This window comes from Trichoplax adhaerens, genomic scaffold, assembly GCF_000150275.1.
Source record: "Trichoplax adhaerens TRIADscaffold_4 genomic scaffold, whole genome shotgun sequence".
NCBI classification, from domain to species: Eukaryota; Metazoa; Placozoa; class Uniplacotomia; order Trichoplacea; family Trichoplacidae; genus Trichoplax; species Trichoplax adhaerens.
The window spans coordinates 3,298,220-3,320,497 of record NW_002060946.1 but is presented as its reverse complement, the minus strand read 5'-3'; the positions used below and the strand labels follow the sequence as shown (position 1 = coordinate 3,320,497).

General features: G+C 32.4%; 3 protein-coding genes across 3 annotated transcripts; 2 read left to right on the top strand and 1 right to left on the bottom strand.

Annotated features, from left to right (window-relative positions):
- Positions 1–5,737: 5,737 nt before the first annotated feature.
- Positions 5,738–10,406, top strand: TRIADDRAFT_55524 (uncharacterized protein; the record flags this gene model as incomplete). Its single annotated transcript, XM_002111931.1, has 5 exons — positions 5,738–5,760; positions 6,562–6,728; positions 9,379–9,488; positions 9,691–9,872; positions 10,004–10,406. 5 exons carry the CDS (start codon positions 5,738–5,740, stop codon positions 10,404–10,406), a joined length of 885 nt encoding a protein of 294 aa, XP_002111967.1.
- Positions 10,407–11,466: 1,060 nt separating this feature from the next.
- TRIADDRAFT_55523 (uncharacterized protein) lies at positions 11,467–16,289 on the top strand (the record flags this gene model as incomplete). Its single annotated transcript, XM_002111930.1, has 10 exons — positions 11,467–11,503; positions 12,806–12,915; positions 13,859–13,908; positions 14,079–14,136; positions 14,495–14,824; positions 14,898–15,090; positions 15,226–15,418; positions 15,622–15,739; positions 15,864–15,921; positions 16,138–16,289. The coding sequence occupies 10 exons, from the start codon at positions 11,467–11,469 to the stop codon at positions 16,287–16,289; spliced, it is 1,299 nt and encodes a 432-aa protein (XP_002111966.1).
- Positions 16,290–17,846: 1,557 nt separating this feature from the next.
- TRIADDRAFT_24189 (uncharacterized protein) lies at positions 17,847–18,749 on the bottom strand (the record flags this gene model as incomplete). The annotated part of the gene is made up of 1 exon (XM_002111432.1): positions 17,847–18,749. One exon carries the CDS (start codon positions 18,747–18,749, stop codon positions 17,847–17,849), a length of 903 nt encoding a protein of 300 aa, XP_002111468.1.
- Positions 18,750–22,278: the final 3,529 nt, after the last annotated feature.

Genomic DNA, 22,278 nt, shown 5'->3' with positions numbered 1-22,278 from the left:
TTTCTTAACGATTCTATCATCTACAGCAGAATGCATCATACACATAAATTATCACTATCCGAGGGATATCCTACTGTAGATACTGTAGATTACTATAGATTATACGTACAGTATACAGTTGAGATTTCCAAATTATTCCGTAACATTAGTATACAAAGAAATATCCCAAAATAGTTGGCAATTTGCCTACGTCTGTCATTTAAATGGCACTTTCAATATCAAATGACTTTCCACACACCCTGTACCGTACAATAGGCAAATATCGATTCCAATCCAGCACGAAATATTGCTGATTTGGCCTCTACGAATCTTCAAATTGTTCGAGTTTAGGATTCTTGAACAGACTTTGAACTAATGCTATTTATGCGCTGAGATGATATCACGTAGAATAAATCACTAATACTTGAGGATATTCATGATAAATTGGCACGAACTGTAGTCGAAATGGATTGCAATATGCGTACAACGCAATTTGCCAATGTAGTACAGCGCGATATATAGCCTCACTCGGTGTTCAGATTGTTCAAATAAAATAATTATTGAGACTTGAAATAGATGGTATAGCAACTCAAGATGATGCCTTTCTCAAATTCTTCTGTCGCCTAGGACAAATCACTACTATCTGATGGATATTTGTGATAGTTAGTACATACGTATAACAGCTGAATATCCGTACACGTATTACATTGCAAGATCATTTAGCACTGGACAGCCCAATATGTAAGATCGGCAAACAATGACTACAACTATGGACTACATCATTTTTAATTGCTGAAAATTGAAAATTATGAGGGAAAAATAAATAATTTATTACCCTGTTATAGATCAGGGACAACTATACTAAAGCAAGAAAATGCTGTACTATAAACTATAGAAACTGATGCGTACAACATAAAAGGATTTCATTTCCTGGTTGAGAAAGCATGCAAGCTTTCATAGTAGTGTACTCAGTACGCACGCCTATGAAGGCTATATTATTATAAATAAAAATGGTTTTTCAGATTTTTATGTACTGTATAGCCGCCCGCCTTTATGGCTAGCTGTTCAGCCTTTAGACAGAGGGAAAAGAACTTTTCTACTCCACAGACAACAGTAGTAAATATCCATTGTTGTAATGTGCTAGTAGGGCAGTCTAGTTCTGCGCAATTTATACTCCAATCAAGTATCATAAATCGACTTTATCAACGTGAGTACTGTAATTATCAATAACTAACAATCCGTATAGCTAATTCTAGCAAATCGGTCAAACATAAGTCAAGTGAAATAAGAGAGATCTCACAGAATTATCATGTATCTTTTTCTTACAAGTCAATCGTGTTAACGCAAGGTAAAAAAAAATTGATCTTGTCATGTGCGAGGTCATATCGTAGATCCAAGAATGCGTAGGATAACAATCAACACGCTATGCAGATGATTATATTGGTAATCTCTATATACGTGTTGATGAATCGATTGGCTTCTGTCTACAGAATCTAAATAGTAGTTTTGGGTATTAATACATAATCCTGCAAACGAGAAATTTCTCCTACTTTATATAATAGGAAAATTAAGTTTTGGCAATAGCAGTAAAATAATACCTAGATTAGATATGCAGAATTTAATTGAAATTGGTTAATTTCTATCCGCATAGAGTATAGCAACAGAATTTCCACCTTTCGCGATATGTAGGATTATTTCTTAAAATTAAATTCGGCTAATGATCTCAAACGATATTCATTTTAGTCTTACGCAATGAAAAAACAGTGGATAGATTTCTCGGAATATACTCACTGCTAAAATCATCGTAATGTTGTTCCTGCTATTGTTTTAAAACATATAAATATGCTAATGTACGTAAGCTAATGAGATAGTAGTCCAGTTTTATTGTAGGTTATCGATTCCATGTTACACGTTAAATATTGCAAAGTACATTGCCAAGCCGAGTCGTTATCGACAGGTCTACAAGAGTTCGTTTCTCTTCGTCAACGTAAAACCGATATTCGCCTATACAACTCCTTTAGTGTTCATTCAGGTGTATTTGAGGTATTTACTTTCTACAAAGACTATTTTGAAAGTTTTATATCGCAAACATCAACGCATGATAGTATAGTTTTAGCTTAAAATTATTATTACATTCCTCTATAAACAGAGGAAAGACAGATTAATTATTCTAATGTATGATAAACGTTTAATAATCTTCTGATTCTATATCATCGTGCTACTATAACTAAAAACAAAACGAGTACCTCAACAGCGATTGAGGTGATATTTTTCTCGCATGGTGTTCCTTAAAAATGCTGTTGTAAGAATACGTGTAGTCGCCGTAGTAACAATATTTCAAGAGCAAAAATAAATAGATTTTACAACTCAAGCACAGAAAGAAAGAAACCAGTTTGCTTACAAAAGCTGAGAAGAAATGTCTATTTCATTCATAACCAGTGTATGAAATACATAGTTATTTTATCTCGATAGATTGATGTAGAACCAAGTCTTGATATACCATACACAATGTCATGGCCTATATTTCCATAAACATCCGAGCAAGCAATAATATGCGTAGTATTTGTATACTGTCTATTGGCGAACGAGAATTATAATATATCTTTCTCTTATGGTGATTGAAGGTATGATAGTTACTGTAGCATTACTTGAAATATAGACTTTTATAGCCAACTGCTGCGAACTTTGTTATCATAACCTCATTGAAACTTTTTCTCGGCATATAGACCGCATAGTTAATTCTACATGGACTATAATAGTAAAGGGAATAATTGAAATTTCCTTACGCTTTTGTACTATAATAACAGAGTTTGTTCCTTTCATATCTTCTATGGCCTCTTTATGTTTACTCTTTGCATTCGATAATAATAATACCTAGATTGTGCTTACGGTGTATTAAGAATCGATAGTTATATTTACTGACTACTAATTTAGGTATCTAATAAATTAAACTAAACTTAAATTGATTGATTGATAGAATGATTTCTTACTTGGAGAAAAGTTGATTCAATTGAATGCTTTATATTTCACTATTGTCAATGTGTGCGTAGAAACCAGATATAGCAGAATTATAAATGACTTTTTACCTACTACGAAATATATTTAATTTATAAATAGTGTTGGCGCGTACTTAAATGCCTCTTTTCAAATTTGATAGTTATCAGTAATTCTATTGAGCATTCATGTTGCCAACAATCATAATCTTATTTATCAAATATCGCATTGTGATGAATATTTTTATTCCGTAAATTTGGAGACGCTTTGGTAGTTTTTTACTATTGTTAATTTACCTAACGGTTTATGTAGGTAGCTGGTCACTTAGCATACCGATACTGCTATTTCAAATTGCGTTTATTTACGAAATTCTTCTAGAAATTGACGCAGTCTCCTAATTGCTTATCGTTTAAATGACGCGGAGAGTACATTGATACTTACTGCATTTTTAAAAACTTATTCAAGATGGCCTTCTATCAGCTTAAGCTGAAATTGTGGTAGTGGAAATACCGGTACTTATTGCGCTCTTAAATATTTATTAATAAATTTATACTGAATCTGATTGATGTTTTAGCAAATTTGACAGTTAATAACGTATTTATACCAAAAGAAATAATATACTGTTAAAATAAGGGTATATCAATACAAAATAATGAATAAAATATGCAATCAATGCCAACATCACGCTATTTTTATTCCACATTATTTGAAGTTAATTTTCAATAACGATCTGATACTTTGAGCTACCTTTTTTTAGAGTATTTAAAATGCACACATGCAATGTGACTTACATTTTTATGATCTATTGTAACTAAAGCGATAAATGACTATTTTGCCACGAGATATTATAAAACCAGTAGAATAAAGAGGATCTAGTTCCAATCTATTACACACCCATAGATGCTGAATATTTCATGAAGTATCTACATCGCAGTCCAGTTTAAAATTTTACAGTAAATTAAGCCGTTGTTTGTTACTTTTAGTAAAATTGAAGCGCGTATTGACGATAGTACTAGTGCTAATGATTCTATTTTTAATATCAAGGTGATCCAACTTTATCCAAATGCATAACGATATTATTCAATTCTCATGCTGTTGTCATTCATAGAGTTGTAGAAGAAAAATAAATATATCATACAATAAAAATATGAATCCGAATTCTAAAATGAGCATCTTTACCCATAGTGTAGGCTGCACTTTAAACTAAGATCATTATTCCATTTTTTGTTTTTATCGATTCCTTTGATCTAGAACAACTCAATACTAATTTTTGCTGTAATCGATTCACAAGTTAGAAAAGAGCAGTATTAAATTTATTTAATGTAGTAGGATATTAGCCAAGATTGAAATCTCTATTACACTTATTGTCAGCTTATTTCATCAAAGTTTCTATTTATTAAATAAATGTGCTCGTATATATTCTCTCTGTTAACAACATTATCGACAGTTATTACATAGCCTAATGACGTAGATTTTAATATAACTGCCGTCATGAGCGATTCCATACAGTAGAATATTGTTAGTTATTAATTTATCGTAACTTGACATAGTGCCGAATCCTATTATTTAAAAAATGAGAAAATTTCATATTCGGCAGGTGTACCGATGATAACCTACAATAATGGCTTGTATGAATAAGCGAGAGAGAATATAGCATCAATAGTCTGTTTCTATTTCAATATATATAGAGATGTATTGTATATACATATTGCCTTCAATACTTAGAATGAATTAATTATTATCGATTGAAAACAATACTATTAGTTTTTAATTTAACTAGCCAACTGTCAAGTCTATTGTAATATCTTCGTGAGGCTTCTTTTGTTACTTTGCTATTTATTGGAAAGAGTAAATAAACTTTTTCTATCAAGAAAATCCTTTCTTATTTCATAGTCAGTCTTATGAATTAATCAATAGTAATAATAATTTACTGCAAAATACCAGTAAATAGTTTTGTCATCGCTTATATTATACATATATACTGATATTTCAATCTACTTTGTCTCTTCAAAACAGTCACAGTCTTGCTTTCTAACGCTTTAAATAGAGCAATAGTAATTTTTTCTGAAGTTTAAATGTACTAACTTCCTACTATGTTATTTTACAAGCTGTATAAATTATCAGCCATTACACAATCAGCGTATAGTAATTTTAGTGTTGCAACTTTCTACAGGGTAGATTTTTAGCTGTTCACCAGTTTACTTAACGTTATTATCACAACGAAGTTATATTTATGGCAACTGGTCCTCGATATCTACATGTCCAATTCAAGAATTCACAGCTCATTTTCATACTTTATTAAAAGAGACATATCTACTATCATTTCCTGCTACTAAATTGGCGAATACGAAATTAATCTAAGAGCATTTGAATCATTCAATCAAGAGTGATAGAAGGTAATCTAAAATAGCGCTTCATGTTAATTACTCTAAATATTAATAAAATCCAGAACTTAATTCCAAAGGTGCCGCAAGAAGATTCAGAAGTTGTCTCTATTTGATTTTCTAATTAAATGGAATATTTAGCTACATCAACACCATGACTAGAAATAAGTCGATAATTTTCTTACTTTTTTGTTACTCATTATGTTATATCAATCGATTTCATTCCAAGATTCACTTTAAGTTCTAAACCTAATTATAAGTTAAATAAGATGGACAATTATTATGTTATAAAATGGTCTAAAAATTAATTTTCCTTCTCCAACGTATTGATTTAGTTTAGACAATTTCGACAAGATAGAACTTATACAGGCCCATTCAAGATGAGTGGAACTAATTCTTTAAGGTACGTTGTCAACGTAAACAATATCAAATGACCGACTAAGAAAATGCATTGGATTTATATATATACTCGCATACATATTAGAAAGTATGGTACCTGTACTTTCTCCATGCTTAGCAACTTACCAATAAGCTCTCAATTAACAAGTAGTGCAGTATTGTAGATAGCCATTTCGATGTTATGGATAATAATTGATAATCGCTTTAAATTTAATATCAGTGAACTGATGCAATGAGTATTGATTCTACTATTTGTTACGTCCAATGTTTTGACTATTTGGACAAAATTCACTCAATATCTACTAATAAAGTTGGATAAAAGAAGTTTTTAATCATATATTCTACAACTCATGTGCTACCTTAGTTAGAATTGCAACGGTGTCAATGCTTGAAATGCATCACGCTCTAGTTTATTTTTCTACTTGTTTCTCTTCTTATGGATCTTTACCTAATATTTAAGATAAAGTAACTTACTTCTCACGTTCATGCTTAAAGCTGTTATTTTTTTCATGGAAATTATTGAATTTCAGTTTTCTCACTGAATATAGACATACTACAGTATTATACATCAACTCTGAGATTGTGATAGATATTTATAACTCATTAACAAACTGCTGGCATTTCATGGTAAACTGTAACAGATTTGAAATTGATAAAGTATAGGATACTTTAGCTTATCGTATACAGTAATAACTTTAGTCGGGTATGAAATTTACAATCCTATTGGCTTTATCAGTGATCAAATTTAAGCAACTATAATTTTACCTATCTATTATTTTAATCATTAATGACTTTATCTAAACAGGCCAAAAGATAATGATGTCAACACGATCGCCAATTATTTACGAAAGAAAACTAGGCTATCGCCTAAAATTGGGCTTGTTTGTGGCAAAGGATTAGATGCTGTTGCTAATATCATACAGAAAAAGCAAGTCATTAGTTGTTCATCTTTGCCTTGTTTTCCATCACCAAGTAAGAATAACATGACATCTTAATTGTCCCTTGATATCTATCATAACATGGCACTGATACTGTCAATGTTGGCTGAAATTTATATGTAAATCTCAGCTCATTCCCAATTATATAACATGCTTTATGGTTATTTGAGTAAACATTAAATATTGCCGGGCTTCAATTTCCGCGACACTGCGACTACACTTATATTAATTGGTAGAATCCAACAGGAGGAGAGAGTAGAAACAGTAGTTATAGCTTACATACAGTTCAAGAATAGAGGCTTGATCAAGATGACCAAACTGATCGATTTCAAGTGAAATTTTTTGTCGGTTTTTACTTGTGATTATTCAAGTTTTCGTTGACAGGAAATGTTGGAAAGTGCAACATTATTTCAGTCTCCTATATTGTTTCTGATCAGTCATGCTGTCTTACACAGGTCTCATCATTTATTAGTTATTGTCCTATAGCTATAAGGCAGAAAATTCACGTTGAAAACAGTTATGAATTTTTTCCTTAGTATGCAAAACCTTACCTCACTTCATTTGATGACAAAAACGATTTGTAGCGAATTTTTTGGGAGAATTAATTATTAAATTATAAACGCTTAATGGGATCATATCATCTTTTTTGTTTGATTTTTTGATAATTAATTATAATCTATTCGTTAAAGTGCTTCATCTCTTACTCCATACTTGCCGATGTTAGCTAGTAATATATGTATACGTATCCGCTCAATAGTTTCAATTTTTTCAGCTTCCATCGCTTTCAGACTTGAGCGATTTGAAGTGGATTTTTTATATTGAGAATTATTAAATTAATTATAAATATTACACGCCATCATATTGTCTTTACTGTTTGATTTTTGATAATTTTAATTCATTCGTTACAGTACTTCATCACTAACTCAATACCTGCCCAAGGGTAGCTAGGTAATATGTGTATCTGGTCGAAAGTTATAATTCAATCAGCTTTTATCGCTTTTCAGACTAGTAAGAAATTTAAAGCAATTCGTGCTGAATTGCAATACCTTTTTTGCCAGTGTTTTAATGCCAATACTGCTATAATTAATCGCTTTATAAGTTCGATATGTATCATTCAATGGAATGTTAGTCTACTTTAGGATTTTACTATTGTGGCTATATCTCTTCTTGATCGTAATTATCAACAAAAATGTATAGATAGAGTGCTAGCACTCTCTGTATAAATCATAGGCTTTTTACTTCTATAACGAAAATACAATTTCCGTCCACAGCGAAATGGAATTTGCCAACGTTCGTTTTGGCATTATTTCAACTTTAACGGAAATTTTGACGTCAATCGCTGGAATTACGTAGAATTTTCACATGTAATTACGGGAAATGTATTAGCTTTCAGCATAAACAGAATTCCAAATAATGAAAGTTTATTAACCAGAAAATGATCAATTAACGGCATGAATAATACGAAACGAACAATTTAGCTCTCAATTTCATAGCAATAGAATTAACGTCAATAATAAGATTCATATAACAATATAATCATTCCATTCCAACCATTCTAATAATACAGCATTTTGATCGATGTCCTATAGCATATATAGTAGAATAGAAAATTGGCCATGACACAGAGGTAGTCGCACGATTGCATTCTGTATATGATTTTCAGTCATAAACAAAGATTAAATTCGCATTAGGTTATAGACTTATGATGGTTTGGTAATAAAGCAAAAAGTGGCGATAATGTACACCAAAAGACATCATACGTAAGCATTTCTGCCGTATACTGTATAATTGGATAATAAAACACTGACTACTTTTGCGAGTTATTTAGCACAAGCATTCAAGCATCACACTGCAACTATCTATATCGCACAAAAGTGTATGCAGTATTTATAGTAGTTATTTGCTTACACTATTAAGGCTAGTTTTCTAGTATACGACAACTCTTCCAAAACTGACACAAATTGCACACTGAAACACAGATTTTTAAACTAGTTATCGAATGCATTTGTAATCCTGTCCCTAAAATGAGCTTTTCAAACTGATATAGTTCAACTAGTAATTTGAAACATTTTACTAATTTACAATATTGCCATGGGAATTTAATTTAATTGCAACAAATGCTATCGAATGTAAAGCTTTAGCATTATGACGAGTCCGAAGCAAAATATTGCCTTAAATTATAGATGAATAGCTTTATGTATGTTTCATTGTGAAGATACACGATTCGTGAAAAGATCTATACTAATAATAAAGATACGTGTATAACTGGTAAATGAAAAGGTAGTCTGTTTAATTAGCTAAAGCACTATTGAAAATATACAGCATCACCGTTAAAATATGGAAGGTATGAGATAGGGATAAAATATCTGCCTCAAATACGTGCCCTACTACTCTACTCACTCTAATTATGACCAATTCCATGATCATATGTGTAAAGAATGACAACTTTAAGCTTTACTAACATAGATGGTATCGAAATGTAATGCAATATAATAACTATCGTATTCATTTTTGACGATACTAGAATGTAACAGTTCATTTGATGTTTATCAAAATTGATTAATTTACTGCAAAAGAAATGATAACTTTTGAAGATATAATTAATTTATGGTTTTTACGTATTTAATATATCTCGGAGTGGTACTATTGCGAAATCAATGACTTTTTTATTGTATTTGCCGTAGATTATAAAGCTACTTCAGATCATGACTTAATTTTTGGCCTGGTTAGTGGCAAACCAGTTATCTGTATTCAAGGACAATATCATATGTATGAAGGATTCTCCATTGAAACGGTAATAAATATATATCTATGCTTTTTGCTTATTTTCCCTTAATATGATTGTTAGCTTAAGGATTATTCTACGCTATAACTGGATCGGTAGATAGAATAAGCTAGACATTGATAACATATAGTGCTCAGCAAAAATGTTATCTAAATTCATCTATCTGCTGCAATATAATGCTGTCTTTCATTTTTTTAAAACAATCAAATAGGTTATTCTTCCCATTAAGATAATGTTCGCGCTAGGCGTGGAAATCCTACTTACCATTGGCGTATCTCGTAGTTTAAATCCAGACTTTGATATTGGAGATATTGTTTTAGTTAAAGACCACATCAACTTACCTAGTTTATGTGGTACAGATTCTGCCTGTTATGGTACTACAAAGCAAACCAGGTAAAGCTTTAAATACTGATTAATAATAAATGAAGGAATAACTTTAGATTTATTACGTTGATGACTGCTTGCAATTTTTGAGTATTTACTGTTCATTATTCAATTTTCATCTGTTCTCTTGACTATTGTAGGCAGTTAAATGGGACACCGATTGTAAAATCGAATGCTTACGATGTGCGTTTGCGAAGTGTTGTGGAATCATCTGCTAGAACTTGTGGAATAGGAGAATTAATTCGCCAAGGAACTTTAATGTTTGTTTCAGGTCCTTCTCTAGAATCTAACGCTGAACTTAGATTTATACGTACCCTTGGCATGGATATGTTAGCAATGGATACTGTCCCAGAGGTTACGATGGGAATGCATTGCAATATGCGAATTTGCGCTTTATTAATAATAACTTATAAAGATGTTGGCAGCGAAATTGGAGGGGATGTATCCATGGAGCATCAAATGTTAGAGACAGCTAGGGTTCGAATAACTGATTTGCAATCTTTAGTATGTAATGTAATTGGTACAATTACTGTAGAAAGCTAAGATAGATTATTGTCTGTCCATGGATATTAAATATTTTACAACGCCTCTATAGGTCAATAAAAATTCTTTAATTAATTACTATGGTCATTTTGTAAAATATATCCATCAGTTCCATAACACTAATTCATCATTATCCGTAAGTTATATTTTCTCTACTGCGCCATAAATCCCGTACTATAAATACGAGTACAATAACACTTCATTTTTGCTATACTGTCGTATATTATTATACAACTGTAAATAGCAAAGCTGTTATAACAGAGAAAATTTATGCGAAAGCATAATATGTTGTAGTTTTGCGCATTATAATTTTTGTAACTGATAAATAGAAGATGATCACATTAGACGATGATGCTTGTTAACTAAATATATATTCATTTAGAAAAAGCTATTGTATCATCTAGAATCATTTGGTGTACTTGGTAATGTCTGATATACCTATCCTACATATCACTGATTCATGTCATAATGAATATAATGTTTAGTCAGAAACTCCTTTAGTATATTTAAAAGAACCAAGAAAAAAATTTCATGCATTATTGTCGATGTTTTTTAATGAGCTATTGAATACTACTGACTAATACCATATATGCAGAATGATATGATATGAAATAAGAAAAAGTCATATCTTTAATGAATTACGAATTAAAACTATCTGAAAAGTAGTAGTCTTACGTATTGTAATTTTAAAGTTATTTGTGGATAGCAGCATTGGAATGACGACAATCTACCAAGTTAAAATATTGATATCTTGGTAATGCCAGCTAATTTTTAAGGCCTTGTAATGATTTAAAATTTTGATTCTTATGTAAAGAAATTCTTATAAATCGTCTGTTATAAAAAAAATACTACTTGCAACGAAAGAGTCTCCTAATGAATTTTGATCTAATATTATTTCACCACTTACTCGTATTTATAATCTCAAGATAGCGAAAACATATTTAATCGGAAGCATTACAGCTTTGTATGTGAATTACTCACAGTTTGGATTAAATGACGTTTTGTTATTACATTGATTGTAAAATGGAAGTTGTGCTTCCATATGTTTTGCATTGAAGAGATGGAAGTAGCTGCAAATATGTATAAATTGAAGCTAAGTAAGTCTCAATATTACTCAGTTAGTCGTTTTTATACTTTCAAGTAGATAATTCCTCTCTTGGCTGTCGAAATACAATACAGTCCTTGCTTACAATATCGCAGTTTATCCCTGAAGGTATAAGTTTTTAATCTAGTGAAACTAAGCAACAGTGCCAAGAGATGAATCAAGCAGTCCTTGCCTTTCCATATTTATGATCCAGTTCTAAGACAATTTAAACAGAGAGTGTTCATATAGACAGTGAAGTTTACTACCCTTTCTACTGCTGTATCCGAATAGTAGTGTAACATTAAGGTTGCACATCTAGGCGGAGTAAAAGTCTTCCAGTTACTGTGATGTTTCGGAAGGTTGAGAGTTCATCATTAGTCGCAATAAAGTACAATAGAATACTTAACGGAAGAGAAACCTTTATTGGGCTAGTGTAAGATTATCATGCGAGTAACGACGTGATTAGTCGAATAACTGTAGTAGTGTAGAATTGGTAAAGCGTGCAAGCTTACCGTGTAACTACCAGAACTAACTAACGAGATAGGCGAAAAAAGATAGCTTTTACAATGTTAGGAGCACAGCAGGAGGACTGTAAGTAAGCCTATATTGTAATATCACATCTTGTTAGCTAATATTCTATGCTTACTCGTTTACAGCTCATAATATGTTGCAATTTTTTTAGCCATTTACATATTGCCTAATCCAGTTTACCTCCTATACTTAAGCACACAAGGATCAAAATGCATTCATTAAAATGATACAAAACATTGAACTGTGTTATTAATATCTGGCTGTGAATATTTAAGAGTACAGTACATAGGCTTTGTAAAGGAATTTATACGAAACCTGCTTATCGATATAAAAGAATATTAGATTTCATCTAGTAATACCACTGAATTGAACTTGATTAAATAAATAATAAGTTGAGGTATTAATTATGCCTACTAAACGAACATGAAATCATTTCGAATCCAAATTGATCACAACCAACATAGATGCAAGAAGTAACTCTACCGTATTATATGTATTTACAGTAGGTAAGTATTTTCAAGGATTTAACATGAACTTAACATACGTGTATTTATTTATGTAAACTGATTGTTACCAATATCATCAAGATTACTGAGTACAAAGTCTAAATTTAATGAGCTACATGGTACAAGTTTGTTATTGGTTCCCTTTTGACTACGAGCAGTATCTGGCGATGTATCACATTTTTACCATCTTGGTACAAAGATATGTGACCAAGAGTCTTCTCAAAAATACAACACGAACTACAGTTTCTTGTAAACTCCACTTTATTACATAAGATCAGGTTCGTCTCATAACTACCAAGGACCAACTGAATTATCACAGCAATATTCACAACTTATATGCAATTATTTACACAATGATTTTCTTTCAAGCACAATCATATCTTACCAGGTAAGTTACAAGTTCACATCTAAATTTACCATCACGTTATCAATTCAAATTCATGCTTCTAATTAAAGCGTTACAATACAAATCTCATAGTACTAATATAATTAGCGCTATCTATTATTATCTCAGAGTCTTAATATAAGCATCTCAATACGATTACTACAACACATTCCGTAAACATCTTCCACAATTAGAAACTTATACAGTCTTATAATCTAGCGTACAATTTATCAATTTTCGCATTATTCCATAATTTTAGTCTTAAGCTTATTTGGGGCTTCACTACAAGATATTACTAGTTGTTATCATAGCAGATCTTTCATGTAACTTAATTTGTAAATGGCATATCTATTTTTATGTTAATTCTATAATTTTTAGCTTTCAAATTAGCTCTTAATTGCAATTTACATTCTTAGATAATGATTAAAATCTATTAATACTACTAGTTTCCTACACTCTTATTGCTTTTTTGGATAATGCTCTAATTGGCTGCAGTAGCATCTTTATATAGTTGAACAAAATACAAATTTGCACAGAAACGAACTACTAGCATTGCATCAGATCTTACTTACCTAAGACGGTAAAAGTATTTTTAATCTGCCATAAATGGATATTGATTGGTTACTATTGCGTTGATATCGCGACCATAATAGGATAAAAGCTTTCCTTAGTATATGTTATTCGTAAAGTTATTATTAATTGACGATTTTGTAGCTAAATAACCAAAGATTGACGAGTTATTGAACAAGAAATCCTATAAACCATTGTGCACATTTTACGATACGCCAACTGTGACTTTATCTCTTAAATTATCTAATTGGCAAGATGATGTTCCAGGTAGTTTATAGATCACATAATTTTTTAATAGGAAATTATTTTCCGTTCATCAGAAAGCGATTTCGTTCTGTAAGGCTTGGTGTATGTCAGCATATGTGTTTTCTTATAGATACAAGAAGAAAAAGAAAAAGATTTCATACTCAATCAATTGAGTCAAAGGTTAGGCTTTAGATCATTCCAATCTCTAGTTAAATTTATCAATTATTTAATTGCACTATTTTACTTCATTTCGTTGCTTATAAAGTCATAATATCAGGAAACAGTTACTAATATCACGATTTTGCAATGCTTTACTATATTTTATGCATTTTTTCAACGTTTTCATAAAGCCTTGATACTTTTGGAGAATTGAAGTTATCTACGGATAATAATTCTCGATCTGCTCGGGTAAGATTAATCAGATTATAATTGGGCTTGAGATGTGAATTATCTTACGTTCGGTCTCTTTTTGAGATATAAACGCTTAAGTGAAATAGCATAGCACGGCACTGTAAAACACTTAGGATAGTCTGTTTGATTATAGCAATTTAACAGTCTCAATTAAGACTATACTTTACATTTTAACTTTAGGCCAAATGTAGAATCATATAAAGGATAGCCAAAGTCGTAATTTATTTGTACGAGTATTGAATGATATTATCAAAGTACTATTTTAATTAGAATTATGATACAAACCGTTAAGATGAATTTTTTGATATTAGCTATTACCTATCGATAATTATAATTATATTAATGGCTTTCATAGTACGTAAAAGTTACCCCGTCGGTGAATATTGAAAAGTTGAAACAGTTATTTCTTGACCATTGGTTAATCCTTCAAGCTGATCTCTTGGTATGCATTACTGGTAGCACTGAGAAAGAAAGAGTCGAATATTGGGAAAAACTGTTTTACGAAACATTTTTTAAAGATGCTCACACCACTGTTGCCATTACCAATGGTATCCAAGATCAACTAACTAAAGCACTTGGAAATGCTATGAAGTTCAGATGGAACCAGCCTCTCTGTAAATCATCTTTATTGGGCATACCATTTTGGCATCAGATATATAACAAAGATCAGTTAGTGGGCGCCATGGTATTTACTATAATTTTGAACCAGTATTTAATCCCACCAGTTCTGATATATTATGGTTTTCTTTCCCTATTAGAATGAAGGCAAGTATCCAGCTACTTATACAAAATTACGTGAGAATGAAATCACTGATGGGGATGAGATGCCTTTAGCGGAAAATCATGAATATTATGTCATGCTAGACGCTAAAAATTGTTCAAAATCTTATGAAACTAGAGTTGGAATAATTTCTGCTTTAAGGGAAAATATTGCAAACACTTGGGTGCCTGGTAAGAAAATATTTATTCTAGTAATAGCTTTATTTGGGATGGATTTATGGAATCACTCCGATATATCGAAACTATATTTTCTTCTAGAAAGTTAAAATTTTCGATTAATTTGGTCAAATATCACTTATATTTTAGAATTTTGGACTGAACGAACTGGTTTAAAGACCGTTCCAAGTTTGCATTTAGTAATTGGTGGTGATGTAGTAACTCTTATGGAAGTTAATGCTTTGCTACAAAATCATCAAATCGTAGCATTAGTAAATTGTCGTGGCGCTACTGGGTTGCTATGTATGGCATTGAATAAGTTGCGCAATTCGAATTTGCAAAGGTGATAACTTATATTTTTTTATATCAACTATGTTTAACTTTAATTCGATCATAATGATTAAACCTCCAGGTTAGATTATGAAGGATTGATCTGATTTGGTAGTATATTAAGCTATGGTAGTATTGAATCAATATGTAAGATATCAATCCTTTGCTTCGTATATACGTATACCAAGACAAAAATTTTCATATATTCTATTATAGCCTCGATAAGGAGTTTGTCGAAGCAGTATTGACAAAACAAGGTTCCTGGCTAACTGGTGTTAGCCAACAGTCAATTATTATTGATTACTTCATGAAAATATTGGACAAATCGGACCTGGTATAATTTATTATAATAGAATGAATCAGCTGAAAGTGATATTTACAATATATCTATTTGAATTTTTTCTTGTAACGATAGGGTCAACATCATTATAACATTTATAATAAATTTTTATCATTAGGTTCATATCATTGACCCTGATCACTTTAAAGAAGATTTCTACAGCTTAGTTATTAAGTGTAAGTAAGTTAGCTTTACAAAAATTTGAACTAGTCCTTGTCCTTGATACGATTGTATATTTTTATTTAGTACATGGGAAAACAGAGTCACTTGTGCACAGCTTACGCCAGCTCTATCATCAGTTTTCCTAAATTTAAGCAAAGGATCGATATTGTGTTGCTGATGTTGAAATTTAAATATCATTTTACTGTTTGCTTTGATAATTTGATTGATAGTGTGCGGATGCTTCGTGGTTGGGTTATTACGGTGCATGATTATAGTAATTAATATGACTAATTGGAATAATTTTGAATATAAAATAATCTATTTTGAGTGTAAAGGAAGTGTTTGGGATGTATGCAACACTAGTAATATTCAGGGTTACTAATTTAAAGTCTTACCGCTATTAACATTGTTTATTTAATTATACTAAGAAGAATGATTTTGCTGTGAATTTAATAAAGTACACCATTGATTGATAACACTCACTGATTTGCGAGAATTTTTATGCTTGAGAAATGTTTACTATTAATAAAACTGAATGGATGTTAAATAATATATTAGTTACAGCAATAGTGCTACACAATACGAGCACATATACCATACAATAAATAAATAATTCAATAGTCTACTACTGCGTTCTCAACCATTGTATTATTCGAATTCCGTTTTAACTGAACGATACCGAGGTTTAATTTGGAAATCATCGTCCGAAAGTAGCTTCTGGTAGATAGCTGCTTAATGTGCCTCGTCTTGATAATTGCTGTAGTCCACTAAATTTAGTCTGTAACTGCTGTACTCACAGGAACAATCCTATATTTGCATAGCTTTAGAATAATTATGAAAAGAAGCCTTGAATCTATGAAATAACGATATATTCATGTTCGTAATTTCGTGGTGCGCTAATCCATAACTGACCGAATTTTATACCGTATTATTCCTACCTAAATTTTAAAAGAAGTTTACTACATTCATATAGGGTGAAATCTGATCGAAAATAAATAATTTAGGGTTGCACTCACGTATACAGTGTACTATACTGACTAAAATACTGTATCTTCATGAATTTTAACGCTCCTACCGAGATCATTAGAAAGGATGAAGGAACTCTTTATTACGATAGATGACAAACAGATTTTGTCATTAAATATAAACCCAATGCAAACAAAAGTCATAGTCGGATTTTTAATAACGAGAGGATAAATGTGACCTAGAAAAAGCATATTTTCATCGTAAATTGTAGCTATCTCTCTGACATGAGAAGAAAAATATATGGATTTAAAACCAATTACTTAAATCAATAAATCGGATAGCATTTGAAAAAGTTATTACAAAAAGTTAGATGGTTTATGTACAGTCATACGGCTAGATAGAAGTTCTACATCCGGAGAGTAAAGTTATTTGTTGCAATTCTCAGTGATGATGCTAATTTATGCTTGTATCACTAAACGCGAACTAGTGCAACATGATTAACTATGCTAACCTTGCCAAGTAAAAGATAAATTATAATAGCATAATTACTAAAATATGTATTTCATAGCTATTGCATTCATTACCCCATAACCTATTCTTAAATAGTGTATGTCATTCATAATACTGTCTATATATAACCATTATTTCAATTGTGATAATATACATTCGTTTTATACGTTCTCAAGAGATACATAAGCATAATGCTATCCCTGGTTCACAATACAGTCTATTAATAGGACAGAAGACTTTGTAAAGTCATTTCGGAATAGGCAACAATCAAATACTGAGCTATCTCTGGGCATTAATTATACTTGTCGAAAAAGTAATTTAGTACCATAGCCTATTAAATTAATATACAGTAGAATAACGCCAATAACGTATATAATCCCAAAATATGAATATCACCTTTTCGCTCGTCTAGAAGTATCTACCGTAAATACTGACGATTTACTACAACAAATGATAAGATTGACTACCATAGTTTTTCTAAGCGCAATACTTTATCTGGTTTGTCTTGGAAATCGGCTTTACCGCCTCGATTCCAAACCGAGTTACGGCGATGATAGAAATGGAAGAAATTTCGTATACATAATCGTTCAACTTCTATTTCACTCGCTATGGCACGATTGACTAAATCGTTGTCTTCGCCACCCCAAGAATAGCGAAACTTCTTCGTATTCATACCACCAATTCGATAGAAATCCGATTTGTAAAATGCATTAATACCGAAACCATACCGCTCCCAATATCCGACAGGATTATGGGGCCTAAAGTTACATGATAGTCGGAATACCATGGGAAAGTAGGCAAGCTTACCTTGAATGGTATGCTTACGAATATTTTGCACAAAATTATCTGGTATAGCTAAATGCAGATCAAGTTGTGCAATGATGCTATTAGGATCGGTTATGCTATTAGCAGCAGTTTGCATGCCTAACGATTTTGAGAAATTGCCGTTCATGTTAATGACGTTAAATCGCTTTAATTTGCTACGTTTTAAGCTGTTAACAATGTCCAAATCAGTACTATGAAAATCGACAAAAGTCAATGAGAAATGTTCATCTTTTGTTTGCTGATAAATTTGACTCATACGATCGATAAAATATTGGGTCCAGTAGGCTTGATTCATAACAGTGATTAAAAAGTGTACATCAACTTGATCATTCCAAGTAAATTTCTCCGGTAAGCATAAGGTATTTGATCCTTTGGGCAAGTATAAATATTGAGAAATTCTGTATATTTTTCTATCTTTAGTTGATAATACAAGTAAATCGATCAAGTAACGATGGCCATTAACACTATCATATTTCTCTTCTAAGTTGATTAAACGATGTTTCTGATACCTTGAGCCGAATTTTCGTTGTAATCCTCGCATATACATTGAAAGTATTTTAGTAGCAGCTTGGCGTCGAAAAACTAAGTTGCCTTTTAATTGACTACCATCCATTGAATGAGAAGTGGTAGAGTCGTCAGGATAGACGGCCGTATAGTAAGCATATTGTAAGCCAGATGAGATTTTCCTAATTTTTTTACCGATATAACTTGGACGATAAGGACAAGATTTGAACAAGTTATGCAATACTGTAGAATCAAGAGGAGGATAGAGTGTAAAGTTATCCCTAAAAGCATCTCTATGGGGTAGAGCTAAATTTTTCGGTTCAAAACGAACAGCATGACTGAGTAGATTGGTATAATTCCCCTCAAACTTAGGTCGTAAGTGTTTCTTGGAGATGATTAACCACTTGGAGGCCCATTTGGAACATTTCCAACTACATTGCATAAATCCATGGGTGCCAACTCCATGATTGTGGATAAAGTCGAAAAAATAGAGCTTACCGGCTGTTAAATAAATTTGATGCGATTGCTGCGAGGTATAATCGTTGAATACGTTCCATTGGCCTTTTAATGATTGTGCACCTTGTCCTATCCATGCCAATAATTTCACATTATTGACATTACTATCAGTCGATAGCCAAAATTCTGAATTGCCTGATGATGAAATAGCAAAAGTGTAATAATCGGTATAAGGTGGGACAATATAGCCGAAAATACGTTGTCCGCTATCTTCCGTAGTGATGCTTGCCTCCAAAGCATCCAATTTTGCTGTCAAAGTGGGCTTATGAGGAAAATTGTCATTTCCTTTGACATAATCACTTAAACCACCACATATCGGAGGCTCAATCCATTGATGAATCGTTACAAAATGAGCGTTATTGGTCATTAAATTTTCTTCCTCCGGTGCAGCTAGCTCATTCGTCATCATCTCGACGGTGATATACGAACTGATGATCATGACCAAGGTAAAAACGATACCAATAGTGATTTTGATCTTATTCTTTCGATAAGACATTAAGAACCGCAACATTCTTGATCGTATAGATTCTACTTTCAATAGGCTTCTATAGCATCACGCATAATGGATGGTATTCCAATTTAGGTTATAAGCAATTGATTTTCATACTTGGAAGAGAACGATTACTGACATAGCTTACGCCATTCTGCCAGGTAGCTAATGGAGACCGCTCGAGATAGAGTGAATTGACTCTGGTAGGCTCTGCAATTGCACAGGTTCACTTCCTATCTAGGTACTGAGCTATGTGTCAGCGCTTAACGCTTATTATAGAGTGGATTCGAGTACTGGCTAGTCGGGAGCACTGCCAGGACAGTACGCCATGCGTCCTCTGGCTGTCTTGTCTGTAACTGTATATAGTACTGTATGAAATGTGAATACACAACAGGGCTACAGACTGGCGTAGAATCAGCGACTCCTATACAGATAGCGGTAATTTTGGAAGGTGGCCGACCGGTTCTTGCCGGCCATTTAGTAAAGGTGGCCGGTTTTATAAGCTAGCAATGCTACTACAGTAGAATTAGCCCTGGCCCATCATTGCGCTCTTCTTTAGGACCTCTAATCATGATAATCGTTCTGAAATATTACTAGGAATGACTTCGTGAAAAGAGGGAGAATGTACAGTATTAACTACCTAGCGAAAGGAAGCATGCACTTTCTTTTAGTGGTTTCTAGTTTTACTCTATTAATAACGTCTATTGCAGTTAATCAAGCTTGAAGTTATTCAGCCCTTCACACGATAGCATCGCAGAGAAGTCATGCTGAGCCTATTACATTAGGATCTAGAACAATTATACTGCTGTGCCATTATGCACTACCATAGCCCTCGCCCATCATTGTACTCTTCTCTAGGACCTCTAATCATGATAATCGTTCTGATATGTTACTAGGAATGATTTCATTAAAAGAGGGAGAATGTATTAACTACCTAATGAAAGGAAGCATGCATTTTCTTTTAGTAGTTTCTAGTTTTATTCTATTAATGTCTATATGTTACTAGGAATGATTTCATTAAAAGAGGGAGAACGTATTAACTACCTAATGAAAGGAAGCATGTATTTTCTTTTAGTAGTTTCTAGCTTTATTCTATTAATGTCTATATGTTGCTAGGAATGATTTCATTAAAAGAGGGAGAATGTATTAACTACCTAATGAAAGGAAGCATGTATTTTCTGTTAGTAGTTTCTGGTTTTACTCTATGAATGTCTATTGCAGCTAATCAAGCTTGAAGTTATTCAGCCCTTCACACGATAGCATCGCAGCGAAGTCATGCTGGGCCTATTATATCAGGGTCTAGAACAATTTACTGCTGTGCTATAGCCCTCGCCCATCATTGCGCTCTTCTTTAGGACCTCTAATCATGATAATCGTTCTGAAATATTACTAGTGATGACTTCATGAAAAGAGGGAGAATGTACAGTATTAACTACCTAGCGAAAGGAAGCATGTATTTTCTTTTAGTAGTTTCTAGTTTTACTCTATTAATAACGTCTATTGCAGCTAATCAAGCTCGAAGTTATTCAGCCCTTCACACGATAGCATCGCAGAGAAGTCATGCTGAGCCTATTACATTAGGATCTAGAACAATTTTACTGCTGTGCCATTATGCACTACCATAGCCCTCGCCTATCATTGTACTCTTCTCTAGGAAACCTCTAATCATGATAATTGTTCTGAAATATTACTAGGAATGGCTTCATTAAAAGAGGGAGGATATGTTAACCTAATGCTGAGCCTATTACATCAGGGTCACGGACAATTTACCGCTGTGCAATGTAATAGGGTGAATGGAATACTTTGCAGTGTTCAATCCTATACAGCGTAAAATTAATCTAATGCAGTAAAATATCTACAGTATTTTGATATTACGAGGGTGGATTGAATATTTTGCAGTGTTCAATCCTATACAGCATAAAATAAGATGAATTAATTGAATACGGTAAATTATCCGGTTTCGATTACATCCTTGGCATAATGACGCTCTTCTCCCTTAAACCAGCTATATATAATCGTTGTAAAATATTACCAGAAACTACTTTAACGAAAAGGGAGAGATGGATGCTATCTCTTAGTAGCCCCTGATTGTAATGTAAGGGTGTCCGGAAAGTCTGGACACATCTTATTTAGTTCTGTATGAAAGATGCGTCCAAACTTTATTTCCAAATTTTGTATGCAGTAAGATCATGTTCTGGAGAATTTAATATCGCAAACAGCAATGTTCTGAGACGTTCAGGTGTCTACTGTATATATTTCAACTTAAACGTTAGATAAGGTAACAATGGGCGAAAGATAAAATAAAATGTATTCTATTGATGTCTGTCTGGGCTAATCAAGGCAGAAGATATTGCACTAGCTGGTTAGTAAGTACTTGCTGTCGTAACATCGCCTGTCCTGTAAAGCTACTGCTTATTACCTTGTAGTGTACGCGCCATAGAACGCGGGGAATCCTAGATATCGTACAATAATATTTACGGCTTATCTACACCTTATCTACTGTACTATTATGTTGCTATATGCTATTGTTATGAGCTAGATACCGCTTAGAATGTCGTAA